This window comes from Sesamum indicum, linkage group LG2 (genome assembly GCF_026168435.1).
Source record: "Sesamum indicum cultivar Baizhima isolate 11 linkage group LG2, ASM2616843v1, whole genome shotgun sequence".
Taxonomy (NCBI): Eukaryota; Viridiplantae; Streptophyta; class Magnoliopsida; order Lamiales; family Pedaliaceae; genus Sesamum; species Sesamum indicum.
The window spans coordinates 16,820,145-16,844,910 of NC_142658.1; the positions used below are offsets into that span (position 1 = coordinate 16,820,145).

The 24,766-nt window shown below is 37.1% G+C and overlaps 2 protein-coding genes and 1 pseudogene across 2 annotated transcripts; all 3 read left to right on the forward strand.

The window, feature by feature from the left end:
- Positions 1-2,246: 2,246 nt before the first annotated feature.
- LOC148789230 (antimicrobial ginkbilobin-2-like protein pseudogene) lies at positions 2,247-3,449 on the forward strand (annotated as a pseudogene).
- A 6,780-nt stretch (positions 3,450-10,229) lies between these two features.
- Positions 10,230-21,994, forward strand: LOC105156290 (cysteine-rich receptor-like protein kinase 26). Its single transcript, XM_088877421.1, has 8 exons — positions 10,230-11,049; positions 11,166-11,303; positions 11,412-11,533; positions 11,645-11,855; positions 11,941-12,127; positions 17,041-17,094; positions 17,199-17,352; positions 17,441-21,994. The coding sequence occupies exons 1-8, from the start codon at positions 10,230-10,232 to the stop codon at positions 17,759-17,761; spliced, it is 2,007 nt and encodes a 668-aa protein (XP_088733547.1). The 3' UTR covers positions 17,762-21,994.
- Positions 21,995-22,123: 129 nt separating this feature from the next.
- Positions 22,124-23,894, forward strand: LOC105155969 (RING/U-box superfamily protein). The gene has a single exon (XM_011071967.3). The coding sequence runs from the start codon at positions 22,822-22,824 to the stop codon at positions 23,737-23,739; it is 918 nt and encodes a 305-aa protein (XP_011070269.1). The 5' UTR covers positions 22,124-22,821; the 3' UTR covers positions 23,740-23,894.
- The last annotated feature ends 872 nt before the right edge of the window (positions 23,895-24,766 follow it).

Consider the following 24,766-nt stretch of genomic DNA (forward strand, 5'->3'; position numbering starts at 1 on the left):
CAAACCCTCAAAAGATTATTTCATGACCGCCATTCAATGCGCAACCCAACTCTATTAGTTGTAACATGGTCTATGGATTTTGCTTTAACGTATCAAATATGTGGTGGTAAGCACAACAAAAGTTTGCCAAACGAAAACTTATTGGGGAGTCTTTACTTCAATTAAACCAATTCATTTCTTCTGAAATTAATTCCATCACTTCCATAATAATTTGCGTGTGACTCTTTAAGTTTACCCTCAATTAGACTTGAGTTTTATGACCAATAAAATTAATTAAATTTAACTTAATTAATTATTTTTGAGTATTCGCATAACCAAAAATGCCTGTTACCACAGGTAATCGTCTAGCAATTGTTCATGGCACTAGAGAATAGGTGAATATTGACATAAAAATCTAGGCTCCAAATTGCATACAAGTACGATCCTTTCTTAAGCCGTTGAGCAATGACTTGCGCTAGTTTTGTAAATAAAAAAAAAAGATACAAATTTTGTGAAATTATTTTCTAATAATCTAACCTTATTATAATTGAAAAGCACCTCTTTGGTGGCTCAATTTTTTTTTTGTCTGTCACTTTTCTTTTTTTAAATTATTCAATAATTTTTTTCTTGTTCTTCTTTTCTGTTTCACTCTCTCAACTTACACGTTTTCTTTTTCTTCCCTCATCATTTTCTCAATAATTTAAGTTTAATACAGTTTACCTTCCTGTAAATTAAAAACAAACAAATTACCTTCCCATAAAAAATAAATAGCAATTTATCACCTTGTGTTTTAAAAAATGAAACAATAGCTAAACCGCTTCAATTTTAAAAATATAGAGAGGTAAATTGCTAAAATTTTGAAAAGCACAAGGGGGTAAATTACTATTTTATTTTTCATAAGGAGGCTGTTTGCCTATTTTCAACAACAGAAGTAGGTAGATTGCAATTTACTCCAATAATTTTGCATAAATTTTATTTTATTATTAATTTTATTCATTTAACTAATAGATATATATTTTAAAAAATGAATAATCATATTTAAATTTTAAATTAATTACATAAATTTGGGTGAGTAAAGGGACCTCATGAAAACTGCGAATGTTCTAAGTCAAAAATCCAAGTCAATAATGGAAAAATTGGAAAGTCATTTCGTATTTTATGTCTTTCAATAATATCACAAATTACTCGCTCTTTGAAAGTGCGACATTGGAGACATAATTTCCACAGTTCCACGTTTTTATTGTAGCGTAATGGTATTCAGTATTCACTAGCTCATATATACATATTTTTCCAGATAGTTGATAGTAATTTATTTATAATTGAAAGAAATATTGGTAAAAGAAAATGTTATTTTTTAACTTTTGTTCCAAAAAATATGTTATTTTTATAACTTCAAAATAAAATATTAATAGATTATAACCTTTTCAGTACTATATAAAAAGTTATCATTCCCAACACTTCAAATATAAATTTTAGGGTAAATTGACGCCCGGTTACACCCCCTGATATTATAGTTGTACATCCCCTATTGAAATGCAAAACTTACACAGACACCTTTTAAAAAATATTACATTGATACCCCTCATGGGATGTAACTGTAATTTTATAAAATACATATAGTATTTGTATAATTTGACTTAATTTTATGGGGGTGTCAATATAATTTACCCTAAATTATATCATATCTAAATAATTCAAAAACTTAAATAATCTTCACATAAAAATCTGATAACTATAATTTTAATATGAGTTTATAAAATATTTGAAAATGAACTAAATGGGGAAATAATATTTTTTCGTCATGTAATTTAAGGTCTTTACACTTTGGTCTAATTAGTTATGAAATTGTTACTAATTTTAATTCTATAATTTTAAAAATAATAATTTTGATCTCTCCCACTTAACGACCATAAAGCCTTTTTAATTAAACATCTAATAAAAATGTGTTAATTATAAGAATAAAAATACTATTTTTCCTAAACTAAACCAAAAGTGGAAAGACCTTACAATTGGGGTAACTTATTCTTATGCTTCCCCTCCTTGTAAGAAAGGTAGAAAAGGTGGACCGACGACGACGAAACACAGAGTCTAGCTAGCTAGTAGTGTCCAAAAAATTCTTATTAGACCAAGTTTGTCTAAATCGAATTATAATTGTTATGTAATTGATCATTTTCTTTGAAAGCCGTGTCGACGAACCTGCTACTCTCATTTGCACTCTATATATCATTTCCCCGTTTCCCTCGTAATCACTCCCAGAGAGAAACAAAAGCATGATGAAGTCCCAACCATGGCTGCTGGCTTTGATTCTCCTCATTCTTACAAGTCTTTCTGATTTTGTCACTGCCCAAAACTACTGGTGCTACAACGATGCTAACTACACTGCCAACTCCACATACACTACTAATCTCAACACCCTCCTTTCATCACTTTCTTCAAACATGGACGACAGCGGGTTCTACAACGCATCCCAGGGCGAGGCGCCCCCGATCGAGCCTACGCCTTAGCCCTCTGCAGATCCGATATTCAGCTTGAATCCTGTCGTAGTTGCGTCCAAAATGCTACAATCCAGCTTCTCAATTTATGCCCGGAACGAAAACATGCAATTCTTTGGAGAGACGTTTGTGTGCTGCATTACTCGAATGTGTCCTTGTTCGGCAAACGGGCTGATTTTCCGGCTATTATGGTGTGGGATACAACTAACGTTTCGAGCCCGGACCAGTTTAAGGAGAGCCTAAGTACGTTGGTGGACGCTCTTCGTCTTCAGGCGGCTTCCGGGGGATCGCTGATGAAGGTTGCAGCAGGGAATCAAACAGCGGCAGATTTTCAGACGATTTATGCTATGCTGCAGTGCACGCCAGACATCTCCGAGGAGGATTGCTCGGGTTGCTTGACTGCAGCTGCCCAACGTATCCCGCAATGTTGTGATAGTAAAAGAGCGGCGACAATTCTGCAGCCCAGTTGCAGTCTTCGATATGACGTTCGTCCTTTTTACAACATAACTCGGATTCAAGAAGCACAGGAGGCGGCTTCCGTGTCAGCACCGGCGCCCACTCTACCGGTGCCTGCTCCACGTTTCCTCTAGGATGAAACTTGCTTCTGGAAATTTGATGAATCAATGGATATAAAGAAGGGAAAGGCCATAAGATTACGACGATTGGATTTTTAAAGGAGATTGCAATTTGTTATGATTCTTGATTTTAGTGAATTTCATGGATCTCACTAAAGTCTGCATTCTGCAATAGTACTATTCACGGACTACTTGTAATTAGGATTAAAATTGTTTTTTCTAAAAATTATATATTATGTGAAAGTCAGTAAAAAAAATCTAAAATAAATTTATATTTTTCAAATTATAAAGCATCAATATCAATAAAACTTATATAAATTTATGATTAGAAAAAACATATACAGAGAAATATAGATCAATAATAGTTGGATTTAATGCAATTTACACTGTTGTGATATTACAAATAAGCAAATTACACTGTAATAGGAAAAAAAATTGATATTAATTTACCTCTTTGTCTAAAGGTAAATTCTTTATTTTAAAAAATATAGATAAGTATTTTTGTTTTTTTTCATAAGAAATAATTTGTTTATTTATAATATTATAGGGGATAATTATATTTTTTTTAATAATAATTAATTTTAATAAACATGTTCGTTACTATGCCAAAAAAAAAGAAAAAAAAAACTCAGCCATTTGCTACCGACATTTTGGCATAGAATTGCAACAAACCTGTAAAGATTTCAAAATTTGGCTAATCCAATGGCAAAACACCGAAAATTCTTTACAATGGAACATCTGTTGCAAAAATTTGATGCAACATGTGGTGGACTTTGGGGTGGACAGCTTCCACGTGATTAGATAAGGTTGAAATTTCCATGGACTCGGTGGAGGGTTATTGATTGGAGACCCACATACTATAAAAACATATTTTATTGAAACGGCTTTTCGAATTATTATTTTTAATTTTGTAAAAGTTTTTATTAATTTAGAACGGAAGGCCATCCGCGACTATTTCAGGCGTTACAAAAAAATTGTAACGGCTCTATACGAAGCGATTTTTAATTGTACCGAATGTTGTAACGGCCAACCAATAATTGATGGAATGCAAAAATTGACTTTCAAACTCTTTTTGGAACGATCGTTTTAAATTTATTAGACCATGCTTGAATTCAATCTTCAAAATAATTCCGTACATTGCTTCAAGAAGAAAAACTCAAACAAAATTCATACAAGAATTGATTTTAGTGTTTATATTTCATTCTGATATGATGTTTGGAATGGTTTTTTGAAATTATTGAAACAGCTTTAGGAATTGATCCAGATTTTATGGTAATGAACTTTATTTCTAAAATCATTACAGACGTCGTTATAAATGTAGTACAATTTTATAAAATTTATTTATATTTAAATTATTATAATATTTTCTTAGTTATAAATTTTTTGATGAATTTGTTAAATGTGAAATACTATATAATTTATCCGGAAAGAAAATAGTAATAATATAATTAATAAAATTATAGTATTTAAAAATTATATTCATAATATACATATAAATTTAAATTTAAAATAAAATAAAAAAGATAAACCACCCTAATTTAGATCATGCTCCCCGTCGACACCGTCTTCTTCTTCGTCGTCGGGCCCTGGGTAATCAGCTAGATGCTGCGACTGCTGGGGTGGTGGAGGGCCAGGCTAGGTGGTCGAAACCTAAAAAGATAATAACTATTAAATGTATTATATTATGTATAAAATTATTTTTTTGCTAATATATTAAAGAATACTATTATAAATTAACACAAATTACATAAAATTACACGTATTCATAAATTAATACAAATTACACATATTTTCAGAAATTACATAAAATTAAATCCCAACTCTTTTTCTAATATTCATAAGAGCAAAAAAATTAAAATAAATTTCGAAAAGTACATCAATATATATCTTCAAAATTACAGAAATATTTTAAAAAGAAATTCAAAAATTTCAGAAAAATAAATTTAAATTTTTTTCAGAATTTTTGTAGAAACACATATTTTCTTAAGTTAACATGAATTACATAAAATAACACAAATTACACATATTCATAAAATTACACGAATTACATAAAAGTTATACATATTTTTAGAAATTACATAAAATTAAATCTCACCTTTCTTTAATATTCATATGATTACAGATTAATTTAAATAACATTAATATTCGACTGTGTGGGGTATGCATTGTCACCTGAATTACTCGTGGAAACCACAAGATGTATTTTGAGTTTGAATGGGGGATTAGCCTATGGGATCTTCTTGGATTTGGGCCGTTTAGATCTCTTCGACCCGATTTGATTCCTAAAGGCATTGCCCTTCGAACTTCTTGATAGCTTTAATCGGATTTAAAACATAGAATTTAAATCACATTTAATTCCAAATCAAGGGACTGTACCCCTTCATTTCTCGAGTGTTCATCACTTAAGAACATAAAAACCAATAAATAATAAATATTCATAAGTGGCTTAGGCTCATGGGTCGGGTTTCTGTAAGCCCAGCAATCAATTAATCTTGTCAATTAAAAGTTTAACATGTAGTGCAACTTGTTTATTTAATCTAATTAAATAAATTGAGCCCATCCCCATCAACTAATAATATAGTTTATTAACTGAACCAAGTCAAATTAATTTAATCATACAACACCAAAATTTAATTAATTCAATTAATTAATATTGGGTTGTCCATCAAATGGATTTTTCCCATTAAATGATCCAATAATTTATTCTCTAGAATTAATTTAAACCATTTAAATTAATTTGTTTCTTCTATTATTAATTTTAAATTGATTCTACTACTTCTATAGTAATCTATGTTTAACTATTTAGATTTATCCTCAGTTGGATTTGAGTTTATGTCTGACACAATTGATTAATTAAATTTAATTTAAATAATTGCTTCTGCTTAACTATTAATTCAAAAACACCCATCACCATAGCTGGTCATCTAGTAACAATCTATGAAACTAGAGCTAGGGAAATTTGGAGTACCTTTCATACCCACTAAGCCTAACAGGCTTCCGTATGATAATCCCTCGAGAGCCAGTTCAGTTGGCTTGACAATTTGTGTTAACCACCCACTAAAGTTGCATAGACACCCTACGTTTGTCATCGATGAAATACGACACTCATTTAATGAATGCAACATTTAGTGTAAGTTTCAATAGAATACTTGATGTCCAGTGTCGAGATTCTCAATTTGGAACGTTTCAAATTAAACCGCTAGTAGCTGGTCCTATTGTCGCCATCCAATGCGCAACCCAACTACCTTGGTTGTATGATTGGTCTGTGGACTTTGTTGTGCAGTTTAGCAACAAAACGAGCTCGACCCGTTTACACCCCCTAAGTTGAAGTCCAGTGTGTTGGGATGTTGAGTGGTTACAACAACTTAAAGGTCCTGAATTGGTGTAAGGAAAGATAGAAAAAATAAAAATAGTTAAGAAATATCTACAACCAACATATATAAGAATGGTGGAAATATTACTTTGATAAACACTATAGCTTGATTAAGTATGAGATAAGTGATAAAGTTGTTCCAAAGTTATTTCCATGAAAATAAATCTTGAGATTCGGTGATCAAGAAAAGTTGACTCAAATATATATTGGTCGTATAAAATTACAGACACAATTGGACCACTAATGTATCAATTAGCATTACCTTTAGAATTTTAATAGATACATGACGTATTTTACGTTTCTATGCTATAACAATGTCGATCTGATCCTAACCATACTACGAATCCACCAGACATAGAAATTTTAGAGTAACATATGTGGAAGAGCCAATACAAATTTTGGATTGGAGCGTAAAGATATTTAAATAGAAGGAGATATTTTTTGTTGCATAGCTCCTCACCCTGCCAGTGGATGATGCTTTATCACTTCCTAGGAAAGGTTGTTGGACTTTTTCGATTGATCTCCATTGGGCTTGGCTGGCAGCTTGAGCCACGTTAGCTTGCTGTAACATTATATTCACCTAGTTTCAAAATTATTAAATCCATGACTTTTATCTAAAATTTAAAACTAAATATGTATGGGTTAATTACACTTAAACTCCTTCTGAAAATATAAAATTATATTTTTTTTATATTTTTTTAAAAATTATATTTACACCATTCCGAAAATTCACTATTTATACCACATTTTTTTATTAGGATTTGAACGAAAAATGCTGAATTTAATAAAAAATAATTGTATAAATTTTTAATTTTACCCATTATTTAATATTTTTACGTAATAATTTATTACGTACGAATAAAAAAAATATAATGATGTTAACCTTACTCCATATATATATATCACATTTATCCATTTATAGATTTAAAACTATACATGGGAATGTTAAATGAGACGCAAAATTAAAAATTAATGTATTTTTCTTTACTTACGTCAGTCTTTTTCGTTCAAACCCTATCATACGAGGACTGGTTGTAACTTGAGAATTTTTTAAAGGGGTGTAAGTGTAATTTCAAAAAAAAAATTTAAGAGAAAATATAATTTAGCATTTTTAGTGGGGTCTAAGTATAATCAATCCAAGTTTTATTTCTGGAAGTTAAATTTTATCATGAAAAATATCCATTTATTTTTTTAAAATGTAATTATTAGACATCGTTGACTAGCAACAACAAATTATAATTAAAAGTGAAAAATTGAATGAATAAATTAATTTGCATGGTCTCTTGGAAATGGAAGTGACATGGAACAACCTTATTGTCCTCGTGTCAAATTCAGTGCCATAAGTTGAGAAAAGTGAACTATTTAAAGTAGTTTGAAATGCATAATGATGCAAGTCGAGATCCAAAGTCAATGAAGAAATGGTTTATTACAAGCAAATAAAAGTCTACTAAATTAATTTCATTGAGTAATTTTAATGTGACTAAGCTATTTTTGACATTGTCTTTCTGACATTTTCAAAATAAAACTCTATTTTTTTAAATTGAGATATTTTCCCCTAAAACTATATTCTTCATACAATAACTCTAAATTATTACCATAATGAATATTGCATGCAAAGTAAACTAATTATATTAGTTCGGTTCTTAGTTAAAACTCCTATTTCTCTCTGTGTTTTGGAAAACTGAGCAAATTATCCCCCAATCTAAACCATAGATAGGGGGGTAATTTGCTTGTTTTTTTGAAACACAGGGGGGGTAATTTGCCAATTCTTTTTTCATAGAGGGGTATTTGCTCATATCATAGGGGGTTAAATTGCATTTAACCCGTTTATGTATAGATACTTGAAGCTGCTTTGTTTTCATTTTTAATTTTGATATTTTAGTGCGAAAACATACGTTTTCAATTTTGTAAGGTATTGATGAAGTTCATCAATACAGACAACAACAACCTAAGGAAGATCACCATGAAGAAGACGAAGTTGATTTTGTAGACGCGGGATAGATCACATTTCCAAAATATTATTTATGTTTCTTTTAGATACTGTTGATGTGTATAGCTGACTCAATTGTTCTTTTGTGTATTAGGCCACGTCATCGATGAGTTGGTTAGTTATTTAGCAGCAGTTATAAGGTTTGATTTTTGTATTTAAGCTGAGCTCCTTCTTCTTCAGAGAGCTTAAAAATTGATTTTCATGGCCTCCATTGCACTTTACTTGCTTCTTCATTTTTGTTATACTGAATTCTATATGGTATTAGAGTCTTCCTTGTGAAGGTATCTGCACACTGAGATCAATTTGGTTTTCATTTACGGCATTATAAGTTCACTGAGAATATGATGAATTCTATGACTAATCCAACTAAGGGGACGAATAGTAGAGTTGCTGCGAAACAGCTCCAAAATGAAGATTTGTACATACATCCTTCAGAAAACTCAAGTTTAATAATGCCTTCTTCTCCATTAGATGGAACAAATTTCTTACCATGGGGTCGTTCAGTTTATGTAGCGCTTGGCACAAAAATGAAACTCAGATTCATCGACACTCTTCCTAGACCAGCAACCCAACTACCTAGGTTGTTAAATCGATCTGTTGGCTTCGTTGTGGTGCAATAGTAGTCTAGCAAAGTACATATGAAGTTAGCACGGCAAAATGATGCCATTGAATATAACTTTTATTTAATAATTCAATATTACATAATGAATGAAATTGCTTACAATAAATTACAAAATCGTCAATTTAATTGGCACTTACATAGATTAGGTTTCTTTGCGGCACTCGGGAGTTTACTCGGACTGAGCCACTTTAGGCTTGTATTACTTTGGGCTTTTACAACATCTTTCTTCCTTTTAAATCATTTAAAACTGTTCGGACCAAACTATTTTTATGAACATTAATTAATATATAAAAATAGTAGAATTTCATATGTATATAATGATTGACAATAATAGTTTTGTTAATAAAAATATATATAGATAAACATATTCTTCTTTTATCATTACTTTGAAAATTAAATGCTGAAAATGACATGAAACCAAACTTATTTTCCAGTCCAAAACTCATAGATAGACCAGGTCAAAGTCATTCCCACTAGAAACAACCTCTTTATTAGTCTCCCTCTCCCCTTGTCCTTTTGGAGTCCTTTCACATCCATTGCTCCTAAAGTCTAATCCAAGAAAGTAACACCAAATTGCGAATCTTCCAAGTCAACCATCCAAGTCTGTAAAAGTAAATCAGGGACCTATTTGTATTTATCACTTTTCATAATACCATAAAGTTTCTTTGACAAATGCGACTCTAAATGAATTTTATTAGTTCCACGTTTTTATTATATCATAATTATCTTTTAATATAATTAAAATATATAATGTGCATAAATATATTACATATATATGTATATAAAATACAGTTCGAGTCAATTGATTTTTGTAATCCGATCCAACCAATCAATCTAGTGATTCAGTAATTTATCCGGTTCGATTTTCGAACTTCAAAATGAAATATTAATATTATGTAAGCTTGATATTATATTCACGCATGTATTGATTGTGTCCTCACTTTTAAATTAAGATTAAAATAAAAAAAAATATTTAAACAAGAATATGAGTCAATCATTCGTGAATTGTATGCTATCCAACTTTTAAATTATAGTATAATTTTTTCTTTTAATTTTAAAAATATGAGGTAAATGTGAACTGACCGACTATACACGGAATCGAGCTAGTCCAACGAAGAAACTTCTTCAGGATTGAAGGAAGCAAACCTGCTTCTCTCATTTGCATTCTGTATCTGATTTCCACCAGAGAAACAAAAGCATGATGAAGTTCCAAGCATGGATGGCTTTGATTCTCCTCATTCTTATAAATCTTTCTGATTTTGTCACTGCCCAAAACTACTGGTGCTACAACGATGGTAACTACACTGCCAACTCCACATACAGTGCTAATCTCAACACCCTCCTTTCGTCACTTTCTTCAAACATGGACGACAGCGGGTTCTACAACGCATCCCAGGGCGAGGCGCCCCCCGATCGAGCCTACGCCTTAGCCCTCTGCAGACCCGATATTCAGCTTGAATCCTGTCGTAGTTGCGTCCAAAATGCTACAATCCAGCTTCTTGATTTATGCCCGGAACGAAAACATGCAATTCTTTGGAGAGACGTTTGTGTGCTGCATTACTCGAATGTGTCCTTGTTCGGCAATCGGGCTGATTCTCCGGTTATTATGGGGTGGGATAGGACTAACGTTTCGAGCCCGGACCAATTTAAGGAGAACCTGAGGACGTTGGTGGACGCTCTTCTTCTACAGGCAGCTTCGGGGGGCTCGCTGATGAAGGTTGCAGCAGGGAATCACACAGCGCCGAATTTTCAGTGGATATATGCTATGCTGCAGTGCACGCCAGACATCTCCGAGGAGGATTGCTCGGGTTGCTTGACCGCAGCTGCCCAACGTATCCCACTTGATGGTAAAAGATGGGCGATAATACTGCTGCCCAGTTGCAATCTTCAATATCGCCTTGATCGTTTTTACAACATAACTAGAATTCAAGAAGCACAGGCGGCGGTGTCCATGACTTCCCCTCCGCCTGTACCTGCACCTACACCAGTGCTTCCCCCACCACTGCCCGCACCGCCAGGTGATCAATTCTTTTATCCGCATTTTCTCTAAGACGAGACCTGCTTGGAAATTTGATGAATCGACGTCTATCAAGAAGGGGAATTTAATAAGACTACGATAATTGGATTTTTGCAGGACAAGGCAATGATAATACAACTCGAACAACTGTCATAATCATTGTTGCTACAGTGGTTGCGTGTCTAGTAGTAGCTATCTGTGTTGGCTTCAGCCTGAGAAAGAGAACAAAGAAGAAGGCAGTGGAAACTATCCCGTGTAGGTGTTTTCTTTGTTTGTTTATGGTATATGAACTCTGCCGTATCTACTTCATCAGCTAATTAGTTCGACTAAACTTTTTGTCTTTCACTTGTTCAATTAATTCAGCTAATGAGGGGATGAGCGCTACAGAATCCCTGCAATATGATTTTGGCAAAATTAGAGCTGCCACTGATGATTTCTCTGATGGTAACAAGCTGGGACAAGGTGGATTCGGAGTTGTTTACAAGGTATTTGGACATAGATATGGTTACACCACCTGGGAATTAACAAATAACTGATGTATAGGCTTATAGAATTTAGTTCGACCTCAGTTAACTTATGTTTTATGTGTGTCTTAGGGAAAACTTGAAAACGGCAAAGAAATAGCAGTCAAAAGGTTGTCTAGGCGTTCAGTGCGAGGAGATGTCGAATTTAAGAATGAAGTTTTGTTAGTGGCCAAACTTCAGCACAGATATTTGGTTAGGCTATTGGGATTTGCACTAGAGGGACTTGAGAGGCTTCTTATATACGAATTCGTTCCAAACGCAAGTCTAGACCATTTCATATTTGGTAAGATTTGCTTCCGTTTTCATTATTGGTTGCTCGTATGTTATGAATGTTTTAAGCTCTAACGTCATGCTCATTGGACATGTAGACCGGATCAAACGTTTCTATATCGACTGGGATAAGCGTTACAAAATCATAGGGGGTATTGCCAGGGGACTTCTTTATCTACACGAGGATTCCCGTTTCCGTATTATTCATCGTGATCTCAAAGCTAGCAACATCCTTCTGGATGGAGAAATGAACCCCAAAATAGCAGATTTTGGTACCGCACGGTTATTTGTGTTAGGAAATGGATCGGGTTAAGATGGATAACAGGTGGAATATGAAGGCGATAAAAGACGCACGAATTTGTTAACCCAGTTTGGATATAAATCCTACGTCTGGGGGCGATACCAAGCCAGGAGAAAATACTCAAAGAGGAGGAAAATTGAGGAGTACAACACACACACACTTGTATGCAAGTCTTCACCACACGTGAAAGACAACACTCACCCTCGTCTCAACTCTTTCTTTTCTCTCTACTCTATTCTACTTTGCTCTATTAAAACAATGCTAATAAGAGTAGTATATATAGCCATGACTTATCCTTTTTCCAACTCAACTTGGGATTTCTAAGTTGAATGAGGTTATCCTTCTCCAACTCAACTTTGAATCGGGTTATCCTTCTCCAACTCAACTTGGGAATTCTAAGTTGAATCAGGTTATCCTTTTCTTCTTCAAATCAATCTTCACAACTTAACAATCTCCCACTTGAAGATTGATTAGCTTTTCTCCACTTCTTTCTTGGTACCGCCGGGTTTGTCTACTCTAGTCATCAAGGCCAGTCGAAGCCGTACACAGCTTCAACTTCGCCATCGCAACCGCCTTGGTCAGCATGTCCGCAGGATTCTTTTCTCCTTGGATCTTCTCCAGCTGCAGTGCCTTCTTCTCCAGAAGTTGTCGGATGAAATGGTACTTGATCTCGATGTGCTTTGTCCGCGAATGGAACGCGGGATTCTTTGCCAGATGGATCGCACTCTGGCTATCGCTATGAAGAATCACATCTGCCTGAGGTTTCCCTAATTCACCCAACAAGTGTTGCAGCCAAATGAGCTCCTTAGCTGCCTCAGTAACTGCCACGTACTCAGCTTCCGTCGTGGACAGTGTGACAACCTTCTGCAACTTTGAGACCCAGGATACGGCTGTACCGCCATATGTGAACACGTACCCTGTAGTGCTCCTCCTTTTGTCATAGTCACTCCCTGCAAAATCAGCGTCAACAAACCCAAACAAGGTAAGCTTGCCCTTACCAAACACCAATGCTCGGTCCTTAGTACCCCTCAGGTACCTAAGAATCCATTTCACAGCTTCCCAGTGCATCACTCCTGGATTGCTCATAAAACGGCTAACTACTCCCACTGCATGTGCTATATCCGGTCGAGTACAGATCATAGCATACATCAGGCTCCCAATTGCTGAGGCATACGGTGTGACTCTCATCTTTGCACGTTCGGAGTCAGTCTGGGGCGAATCACTGTTGGATAGTTTGAACTGATTTCCCAATGGCGTTCCAACCAGTTTTGCATTTTCCATCTTGAATCTGCATAATACCTTCTCAATATAATCAGATTGAGATAACCATAATTTACCAATACCTTTGTCCCTTGTGATTTTCATGCCCAATATCTGTCTTGCTTCGCCAAGATCTTTCATGTCAAACTTCCTCGATAACTGATCCTTGAGCCTATTGATCTCCTTGACATTTGATCCTGCTATCAACATGTCATCAACATACAGGAGTAGAATGATAAAAAACTCATCGAACCTCTTCACGTAGCAGCAATGATCAGCATTGCATCTAGAGAAACCTATCTCTAGCATGAAGTTGTCAAACTTCCTGTACCACTGCCGCGGAGCCTGTTTCAATCCATACAGGCTTTTCTTCAGGCGACACACCTGCTGATCATCTCCATTATACCCCTCTGGTTGTACCATGTATATCTCCTCCTCAAGATCCCCGTGTAGGAAGGCTGTCTTTACATCCATCTGTTGTAACTCCAAGTTCTCTGCCGCTACCATGCTCAACACAAGACGAATAGTAGTTAACTTGACAACAGGTGTAAAAACATCAGTAAAGTCAATACCGTATCTTTGTTGGAATCCCTTTACTACGAGTCTTGCCTTGTACCGCTTCTTCCCGTCTGATTCTTCCTTAACCCGATAGACCCATCTGTTCTGTAGGGCCTTCTTTCCTTTTGGGAGCTGACACAATTCCCATGTGTTGTTTTTCTTCAACGAGTTCATCTCGTCGTTCATCGCAAGCTCCCACTTGCTCTTGTGGACATCATTGACTGCCTCTGCGTAACATTCGGGTTCTCCACAATCAGAAAAAAGCAAGTAATAAAGAGAGGGGGAGTACCTATCTGGGGCCCTTCTCAGCCTCGGTTCTCGACCTAGTGCCAAGGGTGTGCTGCTTTCAGTAATCGGTTCCTCCGATACTGGTTCTGGCTCTATCTCCGTTTGTTCGGTTTCGTCCGTCTGAACTCCCACTGAATCCGTATCTGCTGGTCTCATGATCCCGGAATTTGAAATATCGAGATCAACAAATTCCCTTTCCTTCTTGTCATCGTCCGGGCTTACCTTCCTGTCGTTGTACATTACATCCTCATTGAATATAACATTCCTGCTACGAATTATTTTCCGGTTTTGATCATCCCAGAATCTATACCCAAATTCGTCAGTCCCATACCCAATGAATGTACATTTAATCGACTTAGCATCCAGCTTAGTCCGATCATCGTTCAAAATATAGGCTGAACAACCAAACGTACGTAAGAAAGAAAGATCCACTTTCTTACCACTCCATACCTCTTCTGGTATCCTGTTGTTCAACGGGACAGAAGGCCCTCGATTGATCAAGAAAGCAGCCGTGTTGACTGCATCTGCCCAAAACATCTTTGGTAGTCCGCTCTTCAATCGCATGCATCTCGCACGCTCATTCAGTGTTCTGTTCATCCTCTCAGCAACGCCATTTTGCTGAGGTGTCCCCGGGATTGTTTTCTGCATTCGGATTCCATGGTCGGCGCAGTAATTCTTGATACCTTCACTGTTGTACTCGCCACCGTTATCCGATCTGAGACATTTCACTTGTAGACCTGTCTCATTTTCCACTAGTGCCCTCCATCTCCTGAATGTATCAAAGGCATCAGATTTTCTTTTTAAGAAATACACCCATACCTTTCTAGTGGAATCATCGACGAATGTCATGTAGTACGTTGATCCACCAAGAGATGACACTGGTGCTGGCCCCCACAAATCGGTGTGAACAAGCTCCAACTTTTCTTTCCTCGGAGTTCTTCCTGTGGTCAAGAAGCTCACCCGCTTCTGCTTTCCGAACACGCAGTGTTCACAATGACCCACCTCCACCGATTTTAACTCGGGCAACCGTCCTTTCGACTTCAGCACGTTCATTCCTTTCTCGCTCATGTGGCCCAAGCGATTGTGCCACAGGTTAGCCTGCGATACAGTTCCTGCAAAGGGAATGTTTGAACTAGATCCTCCCGCCATGTAGAGCGTTCCCGACTTTAGTCCTCGAGCCAAAGTCATTGCTCCCCGACTGATCTTCCACTTCGCGTCTCCAAACGTCGTGTGGAATCCATCACTATCCAGCTGTCCGACTGAGATCAAGTTCCTTTTCAGTCCTGGTATGTGTCTCACATCATGTAGGGTCCAGCATGACCCATTCGTTGATTTGATCCGCACATCTCCCTTTCCTACAATCTTGAGGGGTTTGTTATCTGCAAGATAAACTAAGCCAAAATCACCTGAGGTGTATGGCTCCATGATGTCTTTGTTGCTGCATGAGTGGAATGAGGCCCCTGAATCCACAACCCAATCATCGGAAGAACTGCTCACACTCAACAAGAGTGCATCCGTGATCTCCTCCGTCGCGGCATTCGCTGTTCGGCCCTCCTTTTCCTTCTTTGGCGCCCGACATTCGCTTTTCATGTGTCCGGGCTTCTCGCAGTTCCAGCACACCATCTCCTTCTTGCCCTTGTTCTTCCCCCTGGACCTTGACCTTGACCTTCCACGGTATTTACCCCGTGTGTCAGGTCTCCCTCTGGACTCTGTATGTAGCGCAGAGCCAGATGATCCACCCGTTTGCTTTCTACGGGTTTCCTCGTTCAACATCATGTCTCTGATGTTGTCGAACTTCATCTTCTCCTTCCCAGACGAAGTGCTCACTGAAGTAACAACCACATCCCAACTGTCAGGTAAAGATGAAAGCAAAATTAACGCTTTTACCTCATCGTCAAACACGATATCCACAGACGCCAGCTGTGTCGTGAGTTGGTTGAAGTCATTGAGGTGATCGGCCACCGACTTCCTCTCCTCCATCTGCAACCTGAATAGTTTTTTCATCAGCATAACCTTGTTCATTGCTGAGGGTTTCTCGTACATATCGGCAAGAGTCTGTAGAACTTCCTTCGTGCTCTTTGCTCCCTTCACATGATAGGCGACATTCCGAGAGAGCGACAGGATTATTGCGCTCATCGCCTTTCGATCGAGCACCTTCCATTCTTCATCACTCGTCTTCTCGGACTTCTCTGCAAGTGGTTCGTACAGGTCCTTCCCGTACAGGTAGGCCTCCATCTGCATACGCCAAAACCCAAAGTCGGAACCATTGAACCGTTCGACTGGAAACTTTCCCTCCATCTTAACTCCTTGAACCAGGCTCTGATACCAGTTGTTAGGAAATGGATCGGGTTAAGATGGATAACAGGTGGAATATGAAGGCGATAAAAGACGCACGAATTTGTTAACCCAGTTTGGATATAAATCCTACGTCTGGGGGCGATACCAAGCCAGGAGAAAATACTCAAAGAGGAGGAAAATTGAGGAGTACAACACACACACACTTGTATGCAAGTCTTCACCACACGTGAAAGACAACACTCACCCTCGTCTCAACTCTTTCTTTTCTCTCTACTCTATTCTACTTTGCTCTATTAAAACAATGCTAATAAGAGTAGTATATATAGCCATGACTTATCCTTTTTCCAACTCAACTTGGGATTTCTAAGTTGAATGAGGTTATCCTTCTCCAACTCAACTTTGAATCGGGTTATCCTTCTCCAACTCAACTTGGGAATTCTAAGTTGAATCAGGTTATCCTTTTCTTCTTCAAATCAATCTTCACAACTTAACAATTTGACCAAGATGATCAAAGTGCAGGTTGTGCAAGCAAAATTGTTGGGACATAGTAAGTCTTACACCCTCATAAATCTAACAAGTATATATCATTTATTTTCTCTTTAATCAGTATACATACATAGGCCAAATATTCTTACAACTTAGCAATTGCAGTGGATACATGGCACCAGAATACGCAAATCATGGACGAATCTCTGTGAAAACAGATGTCTTTAGCTTTGGCGTGCTGGTTCTTGAAATTGTTAGCGGACGGAAGAACAACTCTTTCCGGGATGGGGAGAATGGAGGAGACATGCTGATTAGTTTCGTAAGTTCGTGGATAGAACATACCATATTTTCAGCGTATAAACATTGATGTTTGATACCTAACTAAAGGTAGTCTTACACTTGCACAGGCATGGAGAAATTGGCACGAGGGAACAGCAACAAGCATCATAGACCCGGTATTGATGTCTGGTACAGCTTCTCAGGCAGACATCTTGAGATGCATTCACATCGGTCTGTTGTGTGTCCAAGAAAATGCGACCGACCGACCAACAATGGCTTCAGTTGTTCTCATGCTCAACAGCTTCTCCACCACTTTACCGGTGCCTTCGCCGCCTGCATTTTTCATGTCCAACAGCTTGGAGTTTCGTAGGTCGTTAGAGAGGAATCCGACTCCATCTACTCATTCATCTAGAAATGATGCCTCCATCACTGAGCCACGTCCACGCTAATTTCCAAGATGTGCAATATTAACAAATTTTTTCTTCTTATTAATATGTATACTGTATATAATTGAAGAGCACCCTACTGGTGATTTTACTTTATTGATATGACAATTTTTTATTTTTTTAAATTAAATAATTATTGTTAATTTTTCCACTCATCATGATTTTAAATGACTATCTTTAGATAGTTTTTTTTCCTCATTTCTTAACTTATATAATATATATATATATATATATATATATATATATATATACTCTCGTAACAAAGATGACCCTCGCATTGGTCATCACTACTAGAAGGCTATGCCCATACTTCTTTTCACATCCCATTGGAGTAAAGACTAATTTTTTTTTTGGGTAAATAGAATTTTCATTAATAAGTAAAAAGGTATAGTACAACAATGCTCCTTTTCAGGCGGTAGCCTCAGCAGGCCAGGGGATGCGCCACAGTCGGTATAATGCATATGTACTAATCGAACTAGCTAACTCAACGCTAAGAATACGCTGTCTAACATCATTTACAATTAAGTTAGCTACAGTACTGGGCGTCTTCTCCTCATGATGGAATCGTCTCATATTCCGCTCCCTCCATATGTGGTACACAATCGCACTAAGTAAGGCATGGTATGCAATATTGATGATGTGCTTCCCTCACCATTTCCTTGCTGCCCACTCAATATCTCTTGCCCAACCCCTATTGGGCCATTGGAATCGAATAATGTGCTGAACAGAGTAAAGGCATCGTCTACTAAATCTGCGTCGGAAGAAGAGGTGGTCGTATGACTCTACCATATCATCATTACAAAGCACGTAGTTTCCTAGGTGAGATAACCAAGGTTTATCCGTGGTGACAAGTTTGCCCAAAATAGCAAGCCATAAGATGAACATATATCTAGGAATTTTCAAAGATCCTGAAAGTAGTGAATTCCATTCTACTTTAGGTCCAAGTGGAATAAAGATTTGATAAAGCTCGTGAGTGGTGGGGCTTCCAGTTGAACACTTCCACCGAATACGATCGTCACCCCCATAGATCTGTGGTAACACTATTTTAATCTCTGAGCACTCCCTATCTGTAATATGATGCCAGTTCCACTGTCCCTCATGTACAACTGCACTCAACAAGGTAGATTCATGAAGGTCCAAGCAAGCAGTCCCTCATGGGAATCTATGGATAAGAGGGCCTATGTGGTTCCACGAGTCCTTCCATAGGTAGAAACTCGTCCCATCTCCAACTTGGTAATCCACCACTGATCTTATCCAAGTCCGCAACCGCAATAACTTTTCCACCCCTATGGTCCCCGGTGTTCTAGGACAGTCCAAATGGATGTGTCTTGTAATCGCCCATGGAATAACCATTCTACCCAAATAGAAGTCCCGATCACATCGAATGATTGGTAAAGTGGGCAGTAGAATACTGGGTAAGCCAGACACCTCAAGACGATTGGTGAAGTGGGCAGTAGAATTGAGTGAATACAATATCTCTTATTTGCCCCGAACTACCATCAAAGTCTATGCCCTAGCCGATTTTGTCTTTGAGTCTGCAGGAACATCTGAAGAAGGCACCCTCAAGCTGAGAAATGGCTATTGCATGTAGACGGATCATCCACAACTCAAGATAGTGGTGCAGGTATAGTCTTCACCTCACCCCAAGGAGAAGACCTGGAGTTCCTTGTTAAATTTGGATTCAATGCCTCCAACAACGAGGCTGATATGAGGCATTTGCATGGGAGCTAGACATGTGATAGCTTATTCAGATTCCCAACTGATAGTGAAGCAAGTGGAAGGATCCTACAAAGCCAAAGAAGAAAACATGATACAATATCTATAGCAGATCGTGGAACTAAAAATGGAATTTGAAAGCTTTCAAATTGTACAAATCCCAAGAAAGGAAAACATTAAAGCCGACTGCCTCTCCAAATTAACCAGTGCTCTAGAAGATTGTAGAATGAGGCACATCACCATACAATCAATACCTTCCTAAACCAAAAGCTCCCATTTGTATTCAAGCCATATCCTACTCAGAGGATTAAAGGACCCCTGTTATCCGATGGATTGAAGAAGGACGCCTCCCACATAACAGATGGGAGGTTGTCAGGCTTAAAGTTCGAGTTGCTCATTTTCTACTACAAGAAATCCTTTACGTATCATCTATTCTGATATTTATCCAAGTCAGAAGGAGTTCATATTCTTAAAGAAATACCCAATGGCTGTTGTGGAACGCATGCGGGCACTTGGGTGCTCGAGAACAAAGCATTGCGGTCAGGATACTTCTATGTTCCATGAAACAAGATGCAAAGCAACTAGTGATCAAATGAGAGAAATGCCAAAAACATTCCTCCCTCATACATTGACCTGCGGAGCCCTTGACAACCATGCTATCACCATGTCCTTTCACACAATAAGGGATAGATATTGTGGGACCATTCTCCCTAGCACCTGGTCAAAGAAAATTTCTGCTAGTAGCCATTGATTATTTTACCAAGTGATTGGAAATTGAATCACTCGCCCGCATTACAAAAACAAAGGTGATGAAATTTATATGGAAGAACATCATTTGCTACTTTTGGCTCCCTCGCAAATAATCTCAGATAATGGACAACAATTTCAAGGCCATAAATACAACACTGGTGTAGAGGTCTGTGTATCAAGCAGAGATTCACATCAGTCGCACACCCCCAAGCCAACGGGCAAGTGGAGGTTACCAACTGAATCCACATCCAAGGGATTAAGAGACGATAAAAAAAATTGGATAAAAAAAATTAACCAGTGTCCTATGGGCATATCACACAACCCTCGGGGATCCATAGGACAAAGTGTCTTCACCATCGTGTATGAGACCGAGGCAATCATTCCAGCTGAGTCGGGAGTACCCTCCCACAGAATCCTACATTTCTCTGAAGAAAACAATATTGTGTTATTGAAAGAGAACTTAGACCTCATTGAAGAATTGAGGAAAAAAACTTCCATTCGTATTCAAAGATACAAGAATACCATGGTCAATGTCTGTAATAGGAGGGTAAAGACACAGAGTTTTCAAGTAGGGGACATTGTATTGCAAAGAGTGGACGCATTGAAATCGATGGAAAAATTAGACCCCAATTGGGAAGGACCCTTCAAGGTTACAGCAGTAATAGTGCGAGGGGCTTACGAGCTCGAAGACTTTGAAGGACGTCCACTATCACGTCCCTAGAACATTCACAACATCAAGAAGTATTGTGCACAAAGAAGGGCGTCTCCATCACATGCAGAGCACCCTCCCACAAGTCTCCTAAAGGACTCCCTCTAAAAATATCCTCCCGCATGGCACCCTCCAATAAGTCCTCCTGAATGACTCCCTCTAAAATATCTGGCATCTTGCAATAAGTCCTCCTGAATGACTCCCTCTAAAATATCTGGCATCTTGCAATAAGTCCTCCTGAAGGATTCCTTCTAAAAATGTCATCCCATAGGGCATCCTCTAATAAGTCCTCCTGAAGGACTCCCTCTAAAAATTCCTCCTGTAGGGCATCCTCTAATAAGTCCTCCTGAAGGACCCCTTCTAAAACCATCCTCTTGAACGACATCCCCCAACCAGTCCTCTTGTAGGGCTCTCCCTACCAAGTCTACATCTGCGGACATCACAGAGCCCCTCTCTCTTTGGATACATCCCTCTCAGAAATGTATGATTTATTATATTTCTTAAAATGAGGCATAAAAACCATATAGGACTAAGCCCTGCCAAAGCTTAGGCCGGCCTCCATCATCGAAGGAGCCTCCGGGACTCCCCTTGTAAGCCTTCATACCCTTTATATTCATTACTTCTTTATGCAAGTATATTTCAAGATATAATATTTAAGTACTCATATGCAAGAAAAGTTAAGGAGGCATCCCTTAAGAAAGTTGAAGGGAATCTTCCTACCTAGGAGGTCTAAAGAAGCATCCCTCAAGAAAGTTGAAAGGGACCCGCCTACTAAGAAAGTCTAGGGGGCATCCTTCAAGAGAGACGAAAGGAACCCCTGCTAAGGAGACTTAAGAAGGCATCCTCCAAGAAAAAGTGCAGGAAACCTCTTACGAGAAACATTGAGAAGACATCCCTCAAGTAAGAGAATTGTTTACTAACTAGAGAATTAATTAATGGACTTTCTTGACTAATGACAAGGTAAGAAGATATGAGGTTGTTAGGTCATACTAATGACCATAACCAATTTATCTATCATGAATAATTGTCATCTTTGTATCTATGATCAACAGTTGAATCAAGTATGATTCTGTCTTTAACTAGAAATCTTTCTTTTCATATTTATTTCTCTTCTTTATTTTGTTTTCTAGATTTAGACTTTAAACAAACCCCCCCTCTTTTATTTTTGTATTTTATTTGTAGAAATTAATTTAAAATCAATCTTTATGAATTCGATCCTACTGACTACTCTCATAAGTTGTAATAGAATAATATTTTTGATGAATTGGACACTTAAAAAATTATAAAATCTTTGTTAGACCATCAGAAATTTTGTCGAAAATACCATCACTATGAAGCCCTTTTTCTGTAGTGCAAGAGTTATGTACCAAAGTAAACTTAGGCACAAAAATGCTTAGGATCAGACAGGATCTTCACATTTTTCACCACTCCTCTAACGACTTGCTCAATGACTCCAAATTTGGCCGCACAAGGAAAACTGACCATTAAGCCACATTATTGTTGATTTTACCAGATTGACGAGGTTATCAACAACATGCAATATTAATGTCAACGTACGTTTTTTATTTTTTATTTTTTGATAAAAATATCTTATAATGTAATGACGCATGTGATACACGCGCGTTGTCGAAGACAGCTTTAGAACATAATAAGAAAAGAAACTGAACTAATGCTTCTCCTTGATTGTCTCGTTGTAGTAATTCTACTCTCTCTAGTCTGTCAACTAATAATATTTTTGAACACCAAAAATATTCAACCCAAGTTTTGCCTCTTCTTTCTCTTCATCATTCATCTTGACCCTACAAAGGTAGGTCAAGGCCGAATATATTCATCTTTGACCAGTAGTTAAAAGTTCTTTGGCTCTTTTTTCCTTTCAATTCTTGGAGCAATGGCAACAGGCTCCGCCCAACCTTTGCCTGGGGCAATGGCCACAGGCTCCGCCCAACCTCCGCCGCCGCCACCTCAAACACCACAACCTTATACATATCCCCCAATCACCATTATCCTCACAATTATCCTCCTTATATTTTTTTTTGTGGGTTTTTTTTCTATATATTTTTGTCGATGTTTCATGCAGAACATACTGCACACCTGGCATCTCCGGCATAGCCCCACCGGCACTCCGGTAGGTGGCGCCACTTCATCCACTGCGGCCGGTGGTCTCGATCCTTTGATTGTACAGTCTTTTCCAACTTTCATCTATTCAACTGTCAAAGATTATAGGAAGGAAAAATATGGGCTAGAGTGCGCCATTTGCTTGGTTGAGTTTGATGCTAGCGACGTGCTTCGCCTGTTGACAGCATGTTGCCATGTATTCCACCAAGAATGCATAGACCTTTGGCTCGAGTCGCATAAGACATGCCCGGTCTGTAGGAGGAAGCTCGATTCACCGGTGCAATCACCGGTGAAGTCTCCTATTTATGCCAGCAATGTCATGCATGAGATAAACGAAAACGAGCTGACTGAAGACAGTTTTAGCATCACAATCAAGGATGAAAATGAAGATGAACGAAGGGGTAGAGATCATAAAGACCTGATTGTTTCTTCTAGCACAGATGAAGAAGATGATCAGGCACAAAAGTACTCTAGATCACACTCAACAGGCCATTCAATAATTGGAAATACGGACGAAGAAGATAGATTTACTTTAAGATTGCCCGAACATGTGAAGTCAGACATAGTAAGGGGCCATAAGTCTAACAAAAGTTGGACAACTTTTGGAGAGTATAATGCTAAAGCTAACACTAGAAATTTTGGTCTTAGTCAGGTTTCGGAGTTGTCTGGTGGAGATATCAACAAAGTATAATTGTCTCTTCTTTCCTTTTGTGTGTTTCTCTTTTTAATTTTTTGTCATTTCTCCCCTTACAACTCTGCATTAAGAGTTAATGTTTCATAGAACAGATGATTGTCATTTACCAATGACACAAACAAAACATAGTAAGAAAATAACATGGTTTAGTGTAAATTATTTAAATTTTCTTGGCACTGTGAGGATTAATACCAAGTTTGGGGTATATGATCGGTGTATTTTTGTGAAGGAAAAGTTAAAGTATATTATAGATCAAAAGGAAACATTACAGTAAAAGAGAAAGAATATTGATCAAAGTTCTTTCACCAATTTCCAACTTTTCTTCGCCTCAATCACTACCTACTTTTATGATCATTTCTTGGTTTAATTACCCTTTTGGGGTTGTGGTCTTTGCACAAACTAGATTTTTGAAAGTGGACATTCTAACTGTTCTACACATTTATTTAGGGTGAGTAGTAATTTAACCCATTGTGATATTAAAAATGAGTATATTATTTCTCTATAAAAAAATATATAGCAATTTGTCTTTTGTACTTTTTAAAATGGAGGTTAATTGCATTATTTTAAAAATCACAAGGGGGTAAATTGTTGTATTTTAAAAAATACAGGAATCCAGAGGTAAATCGCTATTTATATTTTCATAAGGAGGTAATTTACTCATTTACAATATCACAAGGATGTTGCTTGCATTTTCCCCCATTTATTTATCTTAAATTAAAAATGGAAGACTTGTAATCTAATAAACAAGAGACAAGAATTCTGACTCTACTTTTCTAATACTTCTAATTAACATTTAAATTCCATTTAAATTTTAAATATCCTATAAAAATATATTGTCTAATAATGGGAATAAAGAACAAGAGGATATTTATAATAATATAAACTTAATCTATATTTATAAAATATATATATATATATATATATATAATAACATATTGTAGTTCTTAATATCAATTGACCGGAGTTTCTTATGTAAATCGAAAGTATGACGTGCAACGCACGTATAGAAATATATTTCTAGTGA

Excerpts from the sequence above, each read along its gene's own strand:
- LOC105156290 (XM_088877421.1), top strand. The coding sequence starts at position 10,230 with ATGATGAAGTTCCAAGCATGGATGGCTTTGATTCTCCTCATTCTTATA. Across the intron at positions 11,050-11,165 it reads ACCACTGCCCGCACCGCCAG|GACAAGGCAATGATAATACA; the intron begins GTGATCAATTCT and ends GGATTTTTGCAG. Across the intron at positions 11,304-11,411 it reads GGCAGTGGAAACTATCCCGT|CTAATGAGGGGATGAGCGCT; the intron begins GTAGGTGTTTTC and ends CAATTAATTCAG.
- LOC105155969 (XM_011071967.3), top strand. The coding sequence starts at position 22,822 with ATGGCAACAGGCTCCGCCCAACCTTTGCCTGGGGCAATGGCCACAGGC.